Here is a 21,760-nt window from a genome sequence, read left to right as displayed (position 1 = left end):
CAAGAAAATTAAAAGTTTAGTTTTATGTAACAGTTTTTAAAATGAAGACTATAACACACAACTTGAGAAAAATAAAGCTGTAATTTCTGGGTTTGTATCCTTTTTTCATGGGAGACCATGTTGAGGTAAAACAAAAGCAAATTTTGCCTACCACGATTACAATACACAAAAGGCATCCCACTCCTTTTAAACAACAAAGGGTAAAGACAAAAGCTTGGATATGAAGCAAGACTTATGATTGGTGACATTTTTGGAAAATGCAATCATTTGCATATAAAGGTAGGATAAAGAAAAAAAACTGTGGTTTTAGACATATTCTGAAAGGCCTTGGATGGCAATCTCATTCTAGCATTTTAAAGCAGCCACATCTGGAGAAAGGTTTCTATGACAACTCATGAAAGCTTGATGTTTTTTATCCCTTTCAAGAGCATAAATAGTCTCACACACAGCCTGGGGCTTTGTTCAGTAAAGGTCTCCTTTATTTTAGAAGTTACTGCCTTTTATTTTTGTGCTATATATTTTGACTATCTTAGAGAATACAGAGCAAAGGGCTTCCAAGAAGGCATTGGGTTTATCTTTTTCATATTTGGAGGCAAGATATGAATAACATAATTCTAGACTTTGCTCCTCAATGATCAAAATGATGGTACACATTCATATGTTTGGGGTATGTCCTGCGTTGTTTTGGTTTTCCAAAAAGTTGTAATTCATGCATTCTCAGGAAAGAGGAGTCAGTCTGTGCTTAAGAAGGAAAACGATTGGCCAAAGCACCTCTTAATAAGTAGTTCAGTGGAGCTGTTCTAGAGGGCATAGCATTGCTCCAAATGCTTTCAGGTCTTCCTGTAATGATATGTCCTCAGGGTTTTGAAGCATCGACAGGCTCTACGTGGTTTTATCAATATATTTTTTCCAAGAAAGTTAAGAAATATTATAATTTTTAGACTCATCATGCTTTGAGAATTTTTTTTAACAACCTAGGTCTGTGTATGTTATAGGATGTAATGTGAGTCATGAAAAAAACATAGGACACACAACAACAGGGGTTTTGCCCTAACTCTCCCATCGTTAGCTGTATAATGCTGAGAAAGCCCTTGAATCTCTTTGAGCTTCCATTTCCTAATATGAAAAATAGGAATAACAATGCCAACCTCACAGGGATATTGTTAAGGACTGAATGTGTGTGAATATTGGAAACTACAGTGCTGTACAAATGTAAGATAGTTATGATTATTGGTTGGTTGTCTTTCTTTGCAGCTCTTTCTCTTGAAAAAAGTCAAGAGTATCCTTTATCAGAGTAAATCAGTATCATTATGTGTAAATATTTTAGTTAAATATATTATGTGTATATGGACACCATTATGGCCATTTATTTTTTGTTGACTAAGTGATTAAATATCATCTTCGTTGAAGGGTATTAAATGAATCCATTCAACAAACAAGTAAGTGCCAACTGTGTATTAGCATTGAGGAGACACAATGCTAATTTAATTCTTATTATTCAAAAAATAAGGTTTCTGAGTTTCCAGGCCATAGCATAAGCTATTTAGGCAGTACCCTGTGTAAGGGTGCCGGGCTGATGCAGTGAAAGTGGATACAGTCCAGCCCACACTCTGCCAGCCAAGCTATTTACACTGAGGTGGGGTACATTTCTCTGAAGGAAGGATGTCTTTTTAAAATTTACCTGCCAGCAATATTGTAATAAATGTATGGACTAGAGAGGTACTAGATTTATTGGGGCAAGTTATATAGCTCTCTAATCACTATACTGTACACCCAAAACTAAAATAATATTGTATCTGAACTCTAATTGAAAAATTAAAAATATTATACAAAAATTTACCTGCCGAGAGTGTGTACCTTCTTGAAATTTACACAGAGGCGTGGAATGTGCTAGCAGTGGCCCTGATGCTTGTATGCTCTGCAATTTTTAATAGAAGGCTTTCAGTATTTCACTGTTTAGTATGAGGAAGGCTGCTGGGCATGCTTGTTATCTGGAGTGGACTACCTGGATTCAAATACTGGTTCTGCCATTTGTTAGCTGTGTGAATTTGGGCACATGACACGGCCTCTCTGTGCTTCACTTTCAACATCTAACCACTTCATAGAGTAGTTAGGAGGATAAATGAATTCTTATATGAAAAACACTTAGACTAGAAGCTGAAACACAGACTGTTCAAAATGTTAGCTCTCTTTACTGATATCTTAACTCTGTGTTGAAACTTCAACAATTAACATCTGAATTCTAGCTACAAATACCACTTTCCTTTAATGAATTTAATTGCACATTGAGGATATTTTTCTTTTTACTCCAGGCTTTCTTTTTTTGCATGTATTTGTGTTAAATAACTAAAAAGCATTGTCTTTAAAGACATCGAAGAATTCCAGTTATTTAATTAGAAAGTCACTTGACTGTTTCTAGAATTTCCTCATAAAACTATTTGTCAGAAGTGACCAGAAGGCAATGAGGGCTATTTGTGTATTTTTGGCTTTTTTTCCTTCTTAGAGGAATGACTATATTGTATACCAGGGTCATGAGGTTAGAGATGCTTTGAGGTGCAGTGAATTTCATTGTCAATTTTAGTTAACATGATTCTTTAAAAAAAAAAAATTGGGACAAAATCTTTATGTAATATCAAAGTACAGATGTTTCACAATATTTTCAAGACAATTAACTTCGCATTTTAAAATGTTTAAAATATTTTGTTAAAAATCTAGTTTTGATATGAAGGACATGAGACAGAATGCTAAATCAATGAATGAGGCAGATGGTGATTTTGATTTTTCCCTTCTCTCCAAATCCTAACTTCTACACTGCTCTTAAGACAACTTAAATAGGCCCCTGGATTTCCAGTCTTCTACAGCATCTAACTCTTGGGCCATTTTCCATGGCACAAAACTGGAAACATAGAAGGCTAATAATGCTACACACCACTGATTTCCAATATTTAAAATAATTTGGGTGTCTAATCCCAACTGAGTTATCCAAATAATTGAGATAGCCATCACTTTAATGAAATCTTTTCCAAGTAAACTACTTAGGAAGAGAGAAGCAATATTTTTATAATTTCATGGCATTAGGCATTAGTCTACCATTATTGCTGTGTGCATGCTGTGGTTATTCACCCAAAGAAGACTCCCTAAGCCAAAATCCTATGGATCCTGCACTATTTAGAAGCAACAAATAAGAGAATCTCATTATAAGCTTGTCAGGGGTGCGTAGGAGCTTCTAATGAAAGTGGCAAATTATAATTCATTTGTGAAATATAAATTGATCCTGCATGTTAAACTCAAGTTTAACTAGGTTTATAAGTACAAAGTGATTATAAGCTTTGTCCTAAACTGGTTGCAAAAGTTAAATATCCATTTAAGATAAGAACTGATATTTAAAGATTCTTACATTCAGATAGGGAGCAGAATATTTTAAGGCACTTTGTATCAATCAGTGTATCTTTTAATTTTTCCTTTTTGGTACCAGGGTGGTAGCTGAGAGTTCAGGTTTGGGGCTGAACTCTCACCCTACTGTTTACTAATTGTGTAATTTATAGCAAGTCAGTGAATGTCTCTAATCCTCCATTTTTTCTTTTTAAAATGAGGGTAATCGTAACTCTCAGCATTGTGGTGAAGATCAGAAGTGCTTTGAGTGGAAAGCACTTCATACAGAACAAAGCAAGTGCTCAATGCTTTCTGATAGTGGCTGTTATTGTAGATATTTTCTTTTTAAAAAGATCTGTTATTGCATTGTGTCAGGAAATGATTGCTTAAGTGTTTAAACAGTGACAATTACATTGTCTAGTGTTTTAGGGCAAACGTATTTCTGCTACTTTGTGATTTTTTCACAATAATATTGCATTTTAAAATTTCTGGACTTCCTAGAGAATGCACCATCTCTTATATTTTTGTTCTATTGCAAAATGTGTTAAAAGTTCCAAACAACAGACATAGAAATGAACTCTTGGGGCAGCTCTGTATAGTTAATTATTTGCTCATTCGTTCTTCAGCCAAACCATTAGTTCTTTTACCAGTCATCACTGAGGAATATTGAGAGATATTTCTTAATTATGTTAATCATCTCCTGACCAGACTCCAGTTCTTCAGGTTCTTAGGTACCCTAAAATCTCCTCCTCTTAAAATTGCAGTGCCTTTCTTAAGCCAATATTTGGGCCAATTCTTTTTCAAATCAGTTTATGTCAGTTGATGTACAACAAGCATTTTGAATAGCCCCCTATGAACATTAGTGAGACGAATTGTGAGGTATTTCCAACATACTCTTGTATTGCTCTATTTAAAGATATTTTTGTAATATTCTATTTATGGTTTTTTAAGGCACATGAGTTTATAGAACTCTATTCAATGGTTTGATAAGACTCTGGTTTGTTTTAGTAACTGTTTATGTTTAGTATCAGATACTACTGGGTAACTATACTTACTAAAAGACAGTATATTTTGTAGAATATAAAATGGTAATGTACATGAGTGATGTTGTATTTTGTTCTGAACCCTTTTGTTTAAGCTTCAGCATGCACAGCAGGTCTGAATTCCCTGATAACAGCTGTTACCATGGCTGCATCTTATTTCATATTTCATTTGTTTAACTGATGCTTGATAAGAGAAACAGCATTGAATTGTCTGCAATTTTGAATCTAAATAGAAATATTTTCTCTTTTTTTTTCCTTACAAAGGTAAAATTAGGAAACTGGAGTTAAAAATCCAAGCCCCGTATTCTTAAATTAGGGTTGACTGTGGACTTTGAGACTCTTACCCTACCGCCAACTGAAAAGCTCTGGCCCTGCCCTCAAGGACAGAGATCAGAAGATGGATTAACTCAAATAATGAAATGTCAACTCAACTTTTTTAAAAAATTGGGTTTCTTCTTTTAGATTAGTCTGTAGGCGGTGAATGAAGCCTTGGATTTTTATTATGGCTTTTACAGTAGGCTCATATCTTATGTTCCATAGAGTCTTATCAAACCACAGAAACAAATGTGTTTTAAAAACTCGTTGATCCAAATAAAGTGAAAAATATCTTTTGAAATGTAATTTCTCCCTGAAGTAAAAATTGAGACATATGATCTACAAAGAGGATAGCTCTGAGGCTCTGTGGAAAGCAGTACTCGTAGTGGTTACAAATACTGACACTGGAGCGAAATGACCTGACTTTACCTGCTGGCTCCTTATGTGACCTTGGACACCTCTCTGTGCTTGTTTCCTCATCCATAAAATGAAAATATCAATAGTACCTTTTCTCATTGGATTGCTGTGAGAATTCAGCTTCTCAAATGTGGTGAGCGCTATATGAGTATTTTTATAAGAATCCCTTTTTCACATTAATGCGGCTTAAAAGTCCCAGAACTATTATTTTTTAGGGACAAGATAGAAGCTGTTTTATTTTTCTCTAAGGCACAGTGTTTTGGCATTTCCTTAATTTTGTTTGGTGTCATAAAAGCAAATGAGTAAAGTAATTGGAACTGAGCAAATTCAGTTCGTTATTCAGAGCATCGGAGTTCTGTCGTCTGAGAAAACTTTTACTAAATTGTAATACAGAGTGCTTTTAAAGATGCAGGATTTTAATACCTTGGAGATCAAAATCTATATTCAGGATGGTCTTGTACCAAACACTGCATATATAAACTCTATACCAAGCTTTGTACATTGTTCAAACTCAGTGGGTAAAGTTTATTGTATGTAAATTTATCTCAATAAAACTGCTTTTTAATTTTATTATTATTATTATTATTATTATTATTTAATCTTTGAAAAGGCAGACTTTCCTATGCAATGTTTTTGTCCTTGAAAAACTGCTTTTTTTTAAAAGCTAAATTTATGGTGGTGAGAATGTAGTAGGCATTCATTAAATATTTTTGACTACATTAATAATTAAGTGGATGAATGAATGGTCAATTCATTCTTCAGAGATGGTCAAATTTATGTCCTTGCTTTTGAAACTTTACATTAACCTCTAAAAATCCAATTTAATTGTAAAAACTTTACATTAACCTCTAAATGTCCAATTTAACTGTAAACTCTCTCACATGCTTTGAAGGCCCACTCTCCCAGCAACTTACTGGTTTTTCAGATATACCTTGTAAATGAAGTCAGGGGTCACACTTGGTCCTATGTCTGTTGGGGCTTATATAGTTCTCTTAAGTATGGTCTTATGTTTTTATCTGTGTTGTCTGATGTATAACCATGCAATTTAGTCCTTAAAGATAAACATTTTGATATAGTGACCAAAGCTGTTTTTAAGATTTGAGACATTTACCCAAAATAAACCCTTTTTGTTCTTTCTACAAATAGCAGCTGGTTTCCCAGACTTGGAATTTGGTCCTCTGTTGAGAAACCCTAGCCACCTATAAGTTAAATGTAACAGTAGATCATATAGATGAGCCAACATGGACTTTTCCCATTGGCTGTTAGCATGAGGAGCTTATCTGAGTTTCTATAAGGTGTTTGATTCTGATTTATTATTGTATTTTCTTCCAGGTATGGCAGCAGCCAAACTTCTGCATGATAATGGCCTGAATGTGGTTGTTTTGGAAGCCCGGGACCGTGTAGGAGGCAGGACCTATACTATTAGGGTAAGACATTAAGGATGGGGCAGAGAAATATAAGGCTGAGTTTTTTCTTTTTCTTGCTGAAAGCCTTGAATTTCATTGGACTCTTTGTAAGAGAGTGAAAATTACTCTGAAACATTTCCCACAGCTTCTATCCCAACTTGTTTCCTTTTCAACTTTTTCTTCTGTCCCTTTTCTCTTTTCACTTCATGACACTTGGTACTTGCCCAGTAAATTATTGCACCAATAAATAGGTATCTGAAATACATCAGTGAATAAAACAAAATACCCTTGTGAAACTCGTTCTCTTTGGGGTGGAGGGAGCAAGACAATGAATAAACAAACAAACAAACAAACAAACAAGAAACAGAAAAGGAGGGCCTTCTCTGGTGTTCCTGACTAATAGATACCCAATTATGTTTACACACATTCAGATATAGGGAGCTTTTCTACTCACTTCTTGTTCAAAGGTCGGTCCTTAGTCATTGGATGTGAAGCTGATTCAAAACCATATAGAAAACTTGCTATTAAACATAAGAGCAATTTCAAAGGTTTGAATTATGACCAGTTATTCCCTGACATTATCTTTCAAACATCTGGATTAGTAAACCACATAAGAAGTGATTATTTCCTTTCTTGTTTTCTATTTAGCATTAGGTGCCTAAAAATTAGCCTCAAGTACTAAGTAAAGAGAAATTCACCAACAATTCATAGCTTATAAACTCAAGGCACTAAAACACAAGCCATGTTGTGGTACATTGTGAATGATGGGGTTCAGAAGTCTCTTGCCTATACAAAGTTCAATCAATTTTGCTTTAAATTAACTGTTACGTTGCATGAATGGAGTTAAGAATAGAATCCAATTTTTCATGAATATAACTCAAGACGTGTCTACAACCTGTTAAATGCCAATCGGCTTATTTTGGAACTCTTTTTAATCTTAGGAATGACATCGTCACACCTAATTATTTTTATTATTTTTCCATGGGAAAACAGAACCAAATGGTTAAATATGTGGACCTTGGAGGATCCTATGTTGGGCCAACCCAGAATCGTATCTTAAGGTTAGCCAAGGACCTGGGATTGGAGACCTACAAAGTGAATGAAATAGAGTGTCTGATCCACCACGTAAAGGTAAGCCTGGGCCAGCCTTTGAAGGATTTGAAGGCTACTCTGTGGGTATTTCCACATATGAATTCCAGATTGTTCTTTCAGAGAAACTTTTGCATCCATGAATGATGCATATGCATATGTATTTTATAAGGGTATTTCAGCCACTCTGAGAATTTTTTCACTGTTTATCAAAGTAGAATTAGGTGAGAATTCTAAACCTGTTCAGGAAAGTAATTGATGAAGTAGTATTACCTATTTGGTAAAAAGTTTAACAAAACTAATAGAGAAAAAACATTTATGATTAATTTACTGAGTACTTTGAGCTCTTTCATGTGATACAAAAAAACTTATGTACAGTTTTACAAATACTTCCCTAGACTTCACATTATAAAAAATATTTTCAGCATGTCCAATGTAATATTTTGAAATTTTATCAAAATGTCAAAATTTTTTCAAAATATATCAGCTAAAGTGACTTTTCTTTGGATATTTACATAAAAGTGGCTCAAGTCCCAAATTCCATTTTTTTTGTGTGTGTGTGGGGAAGCTCCATTGATCTCCCCAAGATTTCTGTGAGTTTACTAGGTTTCACATTCCCATGATTAGTTGTGGTTATGGTTCCTGATCTATAACACCTATGCTCATTCACATCTTCACACTCTTTTCTTTCTTTTATTCTGTGCCAACCTAGGTTCAAACTCACCTCTTTGTTGTTATTTTCCTCAAACCATCCAGTCAAGCAGACTCGACTGGAGTTCTGAGCAGTGGGGATTGGAGGAGTTAATTGTAGAAACACAAACAGCTTAGAATTGAATAGTGAACATTCTAATTCTAATAAGCCCTTAGACCTGTACACCCCTGGGTATTTCTCACTGGCTACATTTCCCTGTGGATTCCAGTCTCCCACCATGTTGCCAGTCTTCAGATTTCTTTCACATCTGCCTGATCCTTGTTTTGCCAGAAGCATCGTCTTTGTCAGAAAAGTCACTGATGTTCTCTGACAAGCAGAGTCACTCCCCCTCCAACCCCCCCACCCCCACCCAGTCTCACAGGAGAACTGGCAGAGGTTTTGAGTTTCAGTCTTTACTCTCTCCCTCACTTGCCTCTGTAGGTGGAAGTGAGCAGTATAAAGACATATTCCTCATCGATAGAAATCATCCCCTTAGAAGACAGAAGAAGCTAGCAACAGTTTGATTCACATAACAATTTTGACACAATTATATTATTTGTGAGTGATAATATAAAAAAGGACAAATAACAGATCATACATTATGAATCATTTAATAAAATAGTAAATACACATCTATCTAATTTGGCATAATTCAGGTAAAAGATTTTCTTAATTCATACATAAATATTTTGATTGAACTTTAGATTTTGCTTTATGAGCCTTTTCATTTTGCTTCTATGTGTCTAGGAGATAAAAAGACATTATTTAGAAATGAAAATGTTGCATGGTGATTGTGCAATTTGTTGAACATTAATCAGAAGAGCTTAGTAAACATCCTTCATTGATTCCTTGCTTTTAAATATAAGTCACATTGACTGATTTCTCCATTTTTCCTTGTCCTAACATGTAAGACTTACAAGGACTTACTTTTCAGAAAACTGAGATCCCTTTTAGGTTTCTTCAGACAAAGGCAATGACCAGAGATGGTATTCATTTTTCTGTCTTTGTGTATGCAGGGTTTCTTGGCAGTTAGGAGCTATGTTCAGGGTGTTTGTTTTTCTGGTAATCTCATGGCTGACATTAAGTTCTTTGTTTAAAAAAGATTGCTCACAATCATCGATTATGAAAATGATGTTACACAATAATTTTTCATAGCGATGGCCAAACTGCGTTGCTTTCTTAGACTGTTTCAAATAATGTATGTGCATCTATGAAAATATAAATAATTAAGCAGTATCTTTGACTTGATGCAGAGTAAATACATATGCCAACAGTGCTCTTTGTAAAACTTAAAATAAATGTTATTGCTTTTTAATTACTACAAAAGTAAAGCATATTTATTGTAAAAATACAATTAGAAAATGTGAGTAAGGAAAAACTAAAAAATTCCCTCCATAATCCTATCTAGGGAAAATCACTCTAAAATATTTTCTTAGTTCATAGATTTTTCATATTCCTATATTGCTATTTTCTGACCTCTGCTGGAGGAAATGAGGAATATCAATGCACTTAAAAATATATACATATGCTTATGCCAACATGTTTCATATACTAATTTACTCTAATGAATTCTCACTAATGAGACAATTGAAATGCTAATGAGGATATGAAACAAAGATTTTTTTCAATCTTGATAGAAGTGCTAATTTAACCTCTTCGTGGCCATATCCAGTGAAGAGCCACTTGATAAGTAATGTCAAAGACCTTATAGCTAAGAAATTCTCCCCAAACTAAAACCTTTTTCTCTGCTATTGCATCCTCCATGTCTTTTCACACATGTCATTGTTCTCATTTTTAGTCAGTAAAAAACGTCTCAGATGACTGCATCCATCTATGGAATTATTGACCAGAACTATGACATTTTATCTCCTACTATGTGCCAAAGAATGTAGTTTGGAAATTTATCTCCTTTTTCATGTAGGCAGTACTTTTGACATTTAGACATTATTCTCTATTACATATTTTAATAACTACTGTTCCCAAGTACAAACTATCGTTTATGCAAATATATAGTATATTTGTGACTTATTTCTTCAGCAGACCTGCATGTATTTCTTAACCCAAAGCCTGAGAGTATCAAGTGTGCTACTTTCCATATCATCCGATCCTGCTATTAGAATCAGCTTGTTCAAGAAATCTACATTTTAGATTTTGTTATATGATTATTGATGGAAGACAGGGTTATGCAGAGCGTTAATAACATTAGGTTAAGGAACTTGGATTTGCTGGTTGGGATTAAAACTGATGAAATGAGCTACCCACAAAAGGGGTAGGGTACAGCAGCTCACGATAGGCTAGCTATCCAAATACAGGGCGTCTTTCTCAAGAAATGACTCCCCGTATCTCTAGTTCCGTGGTAGTTGTAGGAGAAATGGTCTGCTGATAGATGAGTGTGTTCATGCCAGCTCCATAACAGGAAACCCCTGGTGTACTGGGATGTGCAGGCCTCTTTACTGTCTGTCTCCCATCTGTTGGAAATGTTTATATCTACTGAGTGCATTCATTTTTAGTGCTACTGTCTTAAGTTGCTAAAATGTGGTTTTCCAAAACCTTGTTGGTAAGTAAAGATGTGATACTAAGCTATATTGGAATTTAATTATCAGTGAGAAAAGTTATCACTTCAGCTCAAATCTGTATAATTTAGGTGTTTTCCTCACTTCTAAAATATTGATACAGCCGTTAGTGCTTAACAATTATTGTTAAGCATCTGCTAAAGTTTTTAATCTGTTTTACAGTCATGCTAATTTCTACTAGTATAGTTTAGAAGGCAGCTGTTTAGATGCCTTAAAAGTGACTTGTAAGAATTGTTCCCTTTCGAAGACTATCTCATAATCAAAAGAAAAAGACAAAAAATAAAAACTTCTTAAGAAACCTTGTTATATGTTGACTTATGCCTCTGCCTCTTTTATCTATTATATGCATGTGTGTTTGCATGCATACATGTGTGTGGTTGTTTTGTTGTTGTTTCTTTTTTTGTTCTTTTGAGTTTTTACTTGAAGAAGTTGGAGAAAATCTGAAGTTTGGTACACTTTAGATTTTAAGCAAATAAAGTTTCTCTGTCTCAGAAAATTTTATCAGTCTGAAATTTGAAACTAAATTGTAGTCAAAGTATGCATGAAACTGATTTAGGCCTGAAGGCCTAATCTGTTAAGAGTTCAGTAAATGTAAAAATGTAGCATGACTTACTATTAAGAGTTCAACTTCATGCTGATAATAATTTCCAAACTTCAGCTATCTGGAGAAACTGCAAAAAAACATGCTCTGGTATTAGTCTGCTTCCTAGTGGGCAGAATCCAAGCTCATTGTCAAAGTTCCTTTTTTTGTTGTATGCGGTCAGCCTCAATGCTTCAAGAGGCATCTGAATGAAGAGACATCTCATATATATTGCCTACTTGTTGCTACTACAATTGCTATTGCTCAAACAACCTCACAAAAGAGGCAGCATTTGGCACAGCCCCTCAGTTTGTTGAGAACTCTGAAGTGCAGTTGTAAATACAGTACACAAAAAAGCACATAAAAGGCAGAGGGTGGTGGAAACTAAATTTCTATTTACAAGACCAGTGAATTTCTTGGAAGAGATCACAGGTGCTAAACTGTCTCTCAGAACTGGGGAACAGCAACAAAATTGGAGCCAAAATATTGAGAAATAAAATATTCAAATCATCACTATATTTGGCAAACGGAAACTGCCCTGTCATGCAGGACCTCAGCATCTCCCTGATAGTAGACTAGAATATCCAATCTTCTTTGGGCTCTTAATACCCCCTTCTCCATGCCTCTACCTTCAACCCTGTTAATCCAAGGAAGCCTGGATCAAAGTCCAGGGTATACTTGCTTCTCTCATGATGACAAAAGTCTCCAGGAACAGGTTAGACAAACACTTGTATTTCACTCAGGAACAGCTGCCCATTTCACATGAACTTCACCCATGCCACACAGAGCTCCTTGGCTCCGAGAGTCTGCCCTAGCCAAGATGAGCTTTATGAACCTTCTCTTCACCCATTTAATTTCTTATTTGTTGGAAATACAGCTTATCATCATGGGAGATTTTTGTTTCCAAAAAAAAATGCAGAGAACAGTAATTTCCTCTTTAGCAAGTGAAACCCATTTGTATAGTGATCATTCTGAAGCTTATGTTAAATTATTCTGGAAATAAAAAGTATTAATTTGTGTTCTTTAGAAAATACAGGTGGATTTTTGGCATGTAATAATTTGCTGAAAATTATGCCTTCAATGGTTGGATTTGGAGCAATATTTTGGAATATGAGATGAATCTATTCTAGGCCACCAAGGTTTCCATTTGGAACTTAAAAGATGATAAAATCAGTAAATATCCTCTATGTACAAGCACAAACACATCTGGATAAATTTAACAGTTTATAGAGTTGTGGGTAACAGAGTTAATTTTAAATTATGCTGGAGGTGGAGGGTAGAGAGTATATAGATTTCAGTTATAATGGTGAAATTTGCTAAAAGAAGCAAGCCTGTAGCTTAAATCTTGTACAACATTTTACACCCTTTATACTGTGTTATTATGGCCAAATAGTCCAAAGGAGTTGTAATGACAGGGGCCCAATTCACCAAAGGATGGTGACTAATAAGTGTGACCATGAAGGTCGAAGAGCTTCAGCTGCCTACAGTACTGAAGGATTGGCAGGAAGCACAAGATGGCCTAAATGTGTTAACCTTCCTTGCCACTCCCTCAGCAGTAGCAGACTGTGGAAAGGCTTAGACATGATTCCAGGTCTGTTGATCACAGAGCTCATGCTTTTCCCTTGGCCTCTGCTGCAATCAGAAAATAATAATAATGGTAACATTACTTTGGTTTGGACATCTAAAAACTATGATTTCACACGTGGTATCTTATTTGGGCCTCATAAATGTGAGTCCCAAATAACTAAAAGTTATTTAGTTGTGAACTAGAAGTTTTATCCCCATTTAACACATGAGAACATAAGGGCTATAAAGAGATTAATTGCATGTGGCAGGAAGTGATGGGGTCAGAGTATAAACCAAGGTCTTCGAGTGCCAAGAATACACAGTAAAGAGCTGAATGTCCCCTGGATGTGAGACTTTCTGGCATTTCTTTCTGAGCCCCAGCAACTGGCTTTCCTGCCTACCTTCCTGCCAAATTTATACTCTCACATCTTGGAAAAAACTAGTTTGAGATCCTCCTTTCCTTAAAATTTTCCACAATTGACTACAGTTATTCCACTGGCTCTTTCCCAAGTCCCATATCCTTTCAACTTTCCTCATTACACTTTTTAAAAACTTGTTTGGAAGTAGGAAGAAAAACTGTTCTGTTATTTGTACTTCAAGATTATATACACGGATGCACACACACATAGCATATTTTCTTTATATTTAACATTCTTGGATTCCTATTTTTATACTTTCACATAAAAAAAGTTTTTAGGTCTGCTTTTTCAGTTATGAATATTTTACAAATATTTTCCAACGTCATTAAAACTTCCTTGTAGATATCATTTTAAATGGACATATAATATTCTCTCATAAGAACACTGTATTATAGTGGATATTTTGCTAATCAGTTACTATTAATTAAGCATCTATACTCTATTCAAATCATCCAATATTCATTGAGCATCTAATATAGGTTACTACTGTGAAGGACATTGGACTAAATAATTTAATTTGAGACAATTTGGGGTACAGTTTATGGGAGCATAGATTCTTTTTTCAATATAAAAGGAAATGAACAAAAAATACGAAAAATGACTAAATAAAATGAAGCAAAAAAAAAAAAAAGAGATTCCCATGTCACAAATAAATCAGGAAAAGATAGCAGCTTCATTAAATTTGATAATTGATGGAAAGGAATATTTAATATTTCTAATCCTGGCTGCTTAATTCCAGAGCTACACCATTGCTGAAAACAAATGTATTACAAGTAAAAGCCAACAATTACTAACATTCCAACAGTTTTTTTTTTTAGAGCTTCAAGGTTGGTAAGTAGCTGGTTTTTCTTTCAAATTATCCAGGCAATAGTTTTGCCAATGCTTTACCACTTTCTCTACCCTTAAATCATGTGACATCTCTTTTGTGGCCACCTGCATGCTGTCCACTCCAAGCCAATGGCATACAACTTAAAATTTTGTCATAGCAGCACTCCACTTTAAGGGATCATCAAATGATGGCTCAAAATAAAGAACTAAGGAATGGATAAGGTTTAGTGAATTGGTGTTAAACATGAAATGCATTTGAATAAAGATTTAAATATAAAGAATTGGAAGAATTATGATTGTAGTACAGAATTTACTACAGATTGTATTTAAAAAAAACCTTTATATGGTAAAAATGTATATAATCTATAAAATCAGAAAGTGAGGAAGGTGAGAAGGGAAGAAATATAAGAAAAGCGAGTGCTACTGAAATCTTCCTTCATAGCATGGAATCAGTCTATACAAAATTAAACTTGTAGCTATTTAAAAAAAAAAACCCTCAAATCTCAATGATTTTTATGATCTTTTGACTTTATGCCACAGGACTTTTTCAGAAACTACTATTTCTTGGGGTTTTGCGACACTTATTTGAAGTTTAGCACTTCCTTCACTTCAGTTTGTGTTTCTTTCATTAAATTCCAGTACATTTATTTCATTAAAAAAGGCAAATATAATATGACTCGATTCTCAGATATTTGTATTTCTTTCTTTGCCCTTTCCTCCCTCTTTCCTTTTCTCCTTCCTTACATTTTTGTCCCCTTCCTCTCTCTTTCAATCATCCATTTGTTCTTTAGTTCATCCATATTAACCATCCACCCATCTTACTATCTTATAGATGCTTATAAAGAGGTTTGGGATATCGTGCTACAAATGTTATAGCTATTTTTAAACCTGGATGGTGCAGTTTGAAGTAATTTGTTGCCTCCTTCTTTGTATATAGTACTGCTCAAAGTTTTTATAAAGAGCTCTCATTTTTATTTTTAAAAATGTAATTAGGCAGAGTCTCTGTTTTTGAGAGCTCGTGGTCTATGAGAAGAGGTTAAGCTCAGTGTTTCCAGAAGATCTCTGTGATTCTCACCTGCCTAGGCAGTAGTCTCCTGGGTTACATATCTATTAACAATAACCAAGCTGCTTCCAGCGTGGCTTAGTGACTGAGCTTCGACCTCTTGAGTTTAGACAGTCCAGATCCCAAAACAGCTGTTCAAATGCAAAACCTCCAAGGCTCTTATCCTGGTATTACTGGGCTGCAGAATTTTCCCAGTGCCTGATAACACACACACACACACACACACACACACACACACACTTCATTGTTGACCTTCTGTGTGACCTTGGCATGTTATTCATGCTTTCGTGCCTTGATTTCTTCACTTGCAAAAGAAGGATATGTGTACCTGTCCTGCTTAATACTTTGAGCTTTTGAAGAGGAAAGATGATAAGAGAAGACATTGGTTAACATTATTCTCACCAACGAGGCTGTTATGATACATTGAGGATGCTAAAGATGTTTTGATAGGAAGACTAGAGTTTGTTACTTTTCTTTTGAAAACAAACTTTTCTAATAGGCTCTGGAGATTCTTACTACCAAGTAAGAATTTAAATGGCAAGACACCAGATAGGATAAAGCTTTACAAATTCTTTTCAAAAGAGAACCAGGTCAATAAACTTGCCCTGAAAATATTTTCTTAGGCTCCTTATACATTGAACTATAACTCCTCTCACTTTTAAATCCAGTCTTTTCTTCTTTATTTCCCCCCTGTATTATTAGTAGGTTAGGACATCAGCATTTGGCTGCAACTGAACTCACAAGCCCAAACAAGCAGAGTAAGTAGATAATAAAAAAAAATAAATTAAAATCTCCATAGAAGGTTATATTACCTTCTAAGTTTCTTTCAGCTCTACTCTGATGTCTTTAGATCCTGCATGTGGGACAGTGGTTATTATTTGGCCCAGTTGAGACCCTTTCCTTAGAGTAACTAAGTGGCAGTGCTGGCAATTTTGTAGAGCTCTGAGGAGACAGTGGATATATCACAGTTTACTAACCTCTAAATAACCTAGGTTAGTAAACAGAGAATCAAAATACATTCATTTCCCCCCTCTTTTTGACATATACATAAAATCTATAAATACTAATTAAAATAGCTTAAAACAGCACTGCCTAATCAAAATATAACATGCCACATATGTAACTTAAAATCTTCTAGTAAGCATATTGAAACATAAAAAGAAATGGGTGATTAATTATAATTTTAATAATAGATTTTATTTAATCCAATATATCTAAAATTTTATCATCTGAACATGTAGTCAATATAAAACATTATTAATAAGATATTTTACATTCTTTTTTTTGTACTAAGCTTTTGAAATCTGGTATGTATTTTACACTTATAGCACATCTCAGTTTGGACTAGCCACCTCCTAAATGCTCAATGACCACAAATGGCTAGTAGATACTATATTGGACAGTACAGGCCTAAAAGGTTAGCAGTTTCCATGTATTTTTGCAAATATTTCTAATCTATCTTCAAGTTTTAAAAACATATGCCTAGATTCTACAACATAAATTCTACATTACAGCACAGATTAATTTCACTTATTCTGGTATTTTCTAAATGGCTGGCTTCACAGAGAACTTGGAAGTAAACAAAGAGTGAAATTCCTTATATGCTTGTTGCTTTATAAACAAACACGCTTTGAATCACTTTTTAAAAACTCTCCTAGGTGCACAAGGAGATGCCATGTCCTTGAGATTTTCATGCATGAGGCAGCGAGCAAGTTGGAACTAAATGAGTTTGAAGGGGTCAGAGATGCTGCCATAGAGAATGCTTTGAACACTTCTTAAAACCTTGAAGGGCATCACTGAATAAATTTAAGGGAATAACTTTATATATAGTCATTATTTTAATAAAGTTGTTAAATTGTCCCTGACTATGACTGACTCAGGAGAAACTATAGAAACTGGCCCAAAGTGCTATAAATTATTATTGTCATAAAATGTAGTTCTGGAAGAGTCTCACAGTAATGAGTTATAGAGAAGATAAGCCTGTAGTTCAGTGGAAGAAATTTATTTACTTATTTTATGATTTTAGCACACATGCTCTGTGCAAAACTCTGAGCAAAAGGGCTGCAGAATGATCTGGAGCCTTTTACTGCTAACATTTACTGTTTCCCCCTTTTTAAGCTGGCAAATGTTAAGGGCAGCTGTTACAGAAAGCATCTAGTCATGTACAAGCCAAGAAAAAATCAAAGTTTATAATAACCTATAGTTTAGACTCTCATATTGAACCAAACACACATGTGCATTATGGCTCCTAGAGATTCAGTTGGAAATTGAATTTAATAACAAAAGTAGCCAACGCCTTTTGAGATTTCAGTATATGCAATGCACCATTCTAAGCATTTTATGTGCATTATCTCACTTAATACTCAGAAAAGCCTGATGGTTGTCATTATCCTTTCTTTACAAATGAGGACGTTGAAGCACAAAGCATCTGGGTGATTTGCCCCAAATCCCCCAGTTGGTAAGTAACAGAATGGGGACTCAACCCTGATTCATCTCACTCCAGAGTTCCTCTTCTTGGCTCCTCAAGTGATGTGCTGACCTACATGGAAATTGTACTTAAAAGTAGGGAAACTCTCAAGAAAGACAAGGAAAAGTGTGAGTGCTAAAGACTGAACTGTGGGACACGTCCTCAACCCTCTTTTTTCTGTTCAGGTGCTGGTTCCCTCATGCTACCTTTTCTTCTGTCTTATGCCTCATTGCTGTTTTTTTTTTTTATCCCTATTGGATCTCTTGAGACCCATCTGATTTCCTAGTGGCATTAGGACCCCATGGAGGGCACTGACATGAACTGTCCATTTGGTTAAATCAAGGGCTAAGGAAAGACATTAAAACATATCATTTTATTCTTAATCCAGGAATTTTTAAAAATATTAAAGCTGCTCCTAATTCTGGTAAGACTCCTGGACCTCTGTGTCATACCAGATAAATATGAGTAGACAACTATATATATATATATATATATATATATATATATATATATCTCATATTCATTTCATTTTCCCATTGCAAATTGTAAACATAATAAGATTAGAAGGAGCATTGCTGTATAAACAACCTCCTTAGCAGAAAGAGAAGATAAAACTATATATTTAAGGGTGACTTATGTAGAGTAGCTATTTGGGCAGTTGAAGGGTATCATTATGATACCTAATGACATTGATCTTTTGGATTAGAAAGGATGAGAGTCCATCTAAAATCAATAGGTTGTTTTTCAGCTGCTACCTCTTCTAAGACTAGGATAGTTGTACTGCTGCTATTTTAGAGGTCTCATATTTCTCTCTTATTGTTTCCAGGCATTTCTCCCAGATCATTGTTGACATTTTGTCTATGTATTCAGGATGGAACTAAGGTTTCATGATTGCAGAACCTAAAGTAAAAAACAAACAAACAAACAAACAAAAAACAAACAAACAATAAAAATACTTAGAAGAATGAATAAAATTAAATTTTTAGCATGGCCCACAAGTAACTATATGATATGCTCCTACCAACCTCCTGACCCAGCTCACTCTAGTCTAGCCACTCTGGCTTCTAGTATGCCAAATTTATTTCTACCCCAGGGCTTTTACATTTTGAGTTAGATTAAAGATGGCCACATATTTTTGACACTCCTTCCATGGAGAAGAGATGTAAGTCCTGGCCCCCTCCCTTTAAATTAGGAGGTATCTGTTTATGCTATGACCAGTATAATATGACAGAAGTGATGCTATTCCAATTTTGGGGTACAGGCCTTAAGAAACAGGTAGGTTCCACTTCTCTCTTGGAACAAACACTCTTGGAGCCTCGAGTCACACCATGTAAGAAGTCCAAATACCCTGAGACCACCATGCTGGAGAGGCCACATGTAAGCACTCTGGTCACCTGTCCCAGCTGAATCAGCCTTCCAGCCATCCCTGCCAGGGCACTGAACTTGAGAGTGAAGTTGTCTTGGATCTCCACCACAGTTGAGTCTTCAAGTGACTGCAGGTCCAACTATTCTTTGATACAGCTACATGAGTGACCTCAAGCAAGAACTACCCGGCTGAGCCCAGTCAGCCCAAAGAACTATGATAAATGATAGTAGATTGATCTTTTAAAACATAATCTTTTAAAATATGTAGCAAGAGATGACCAAAATGCACTTACTATTCCCTCCACTTGGAATACTCTTTCTTAGGTCTCGACTCAAATATTTCTTCCTCAGAAAGGCCTTCCCTGATAATCTGATATCTTAAGGAATAAATTCCCCCCAACCTGTTATTCTATATTTCTAATTTATCCCTCCCCTGCTTTATTATTATTTTTTTCATAGCACTTACAAATGCCTAACATCGTATCTTATTTGTATTTGTTTTTCATTTGCCTTCTCCTGGTACATGAGTGACCTGGTACATTTGCCCTGGCAGGGATGGCTGGAAGGCTGATTCAGCTGGGACAGGTGACCAGAGTGCTTACATGTGGCCTCTCTAGCATGGTGGTCTCAGGGTATTTGGACTTCTTACATGGTGTAACTCGAGGCTCCAAGAGTGTTTGTTCCAAGAGAGAAGTGGAACCTACCTGTTTCTTAAGGCCTGTACCCCAAAATTGGAATAGCATCACTTCTGTCATATTATACTGGTCATACTGGTAGAATGGAAACTCCATTAGGGCAGATTTTTTTTTCTATTTTGTCCACTGTGGTATCTCCAGCACTTGGGTAAGGACCTGGAATATAGTAGGCTTTAGGTAAGTGTTTCTTGCATGAATGAATGAAAGAATGGGTCTTTACCCCTATGTTAGCCTGTTCTGTTTAGAACACAATTGGGCAGACCTTGATTTGGTATTGCTTTTAGGGGAAAAGATGAAATATTTTTATTATAAGTAATCTAGTCCTGCAGGAAAATAAGTGCCTACCTTATATGATGTCAAAAAACCAGGAAAGCCCACCCATCTCAACACATACACCACCAGCTCCCACTAAAATTCCACCACTGAAGACTACTTTCTTTGTCCACAGTTAAGGTACAAATAAACTTACAAATACAGAGGCAAACAAAATATGCAAAAATTCTTGCTCTCATGGAGCTTACATGTTAGCTGGGGAAGACAGGTAATAAACAAAGAAATAAAATATATAGAAAAAACAATTTATATGCCTAAAATAAAAGTGGAATTGACCATGTTTAATTTTATATTACTTTGCACTTACAGTAACAGGCACAATCAAAAAATATGGTAAAATGAAAAATAAAAAATGGTATAAAATATAGATTTTCTTAAAATGAAGTTAATTCAGATATACCAAAAATTCATATATTACTTCATCTGAAACTTTTTAAAATGTTAATTTTTAATTTAATACTCTCAACTCTAATAGGTATGTGAGTTGATTTTCCAATACATTATGGAGTTAAAATTTCATTAACCACTAAGTTGCTGAATTATACAAAAAAGTTTGGGTTTCAAAATCTGTTACTTTCTCATGTCTACAAAGGGTTGAACTTTTGAACCAGACCTATTAAATCACCCACATACATTAAAGCAATGTGTAATAAAACATCTGCTCAGCCATATATGAAAAAAAAGCAATTATCAGAGGTCCTGACTGCTATGGAAAATGGGAGTGTGAGAGTGTGGGATCCAAATTCAAATAGAGTAGTCAGATAGAGCTTCACTGAGGAGATGGCATTTCACCAAAAACCTAACTCTCATCTGTAGGGTTTGCATAGTGTAGATACTTCACAGTGGCTCATATCAACCTACCAACTTATCACTGAATGCAGAATTGAGAAGAGATGAGCACAGCACAATCGGTCTCATGAGCCAGTATGCACAAGTCCCAGCACAAGGTCAAAGAGCTAACATCCAACACTAGATAGCAGAGAGCCTACAGGAAGTTATAAGAACATTGGCTTTTACTCTGGGTGATATGAGAAGCCATTGGAAAGTTTTAAGTAGAGAAGTAACGTGATATGAATTTTGTCTTAACAGTAATATTCTACAGAAGTTTGCTCATGAGCAAATAAATACTCTGTGCATGTGCATGCATGTGTGCACATGAATGTGTGGATATGTGTGTTTCTTCTTCATAGATGTCATTTCACACCAGCCACCACTCTGCTCTTTCTTTTGGGTGGAGACAAAAGAATACACATCTTTTCCTGTTAAGGGTCGATCCTCTTTTTTCATGCAGGCATTTAACCAAGAACCTCCTGAAAAAAATGCCATATATTATCATGATTTTTAAGAATACGTGGCTTGTTCAACCCTAGAGCTTGTCATAAAAGTGAAATTCAGCACATGTAAAGCCTTAAGTTGTCATCACAATTGGTTTTATTACTACATTTCATTAATTGGTGATTATAGTGTTCTTAGAATCCTGTTCTGTTCTCCAGCTCTGAAGGTCATAGCATTCTATCCAAACCGATATATGTACATTT

The 21,760-nt window shown here is 35.1% G+C and overlaps 1 protein-coding gene across 1 annotated transcript in view; it reads left to right on the top strand.

Annotated features, from left to right (window-relative positions):
* The window catches only part of MAOB (monoamine oxidase B), a 112,624-nt gene that overhangs the window by 29,714 nt on the left and 61,150 nt on the right, over positions 1-21,760 (top strand). Inside the window, exons 2-3 of the mRNA XM_011380023.2 lie at positions 6,480-6,574; positions 7,547-7,684. Of these exons, the coding sequence (XP_011378325.1) occupies positions 6,480-6,574; positions 7,547-7,684 (233 nt within the window). The remainder of the gene's footprint in view (positions 1-6,479; positions 6,575-7,546; positions 7,685-21,760) is intronic.

This window comes from Pteropus vampyrus, unplaced genomic scaffold (genome assembly GCF_000151845.1).
Source record: "Pteropus vampyrus isolate Shadow unplaced genomic scaffold, Pvam_2.0 Scaffold387, whole genome shotgun sequence".
Lineage (NCBI taxonomy): Eukaryota > Metazoa > Chordata > Mammalia > Chiroptera > Pteropodidae > Pteropus > Pteropus vampyrus.
This window is presented reverse-complemented; position numbering and strand designations above follow the sequence as displayed.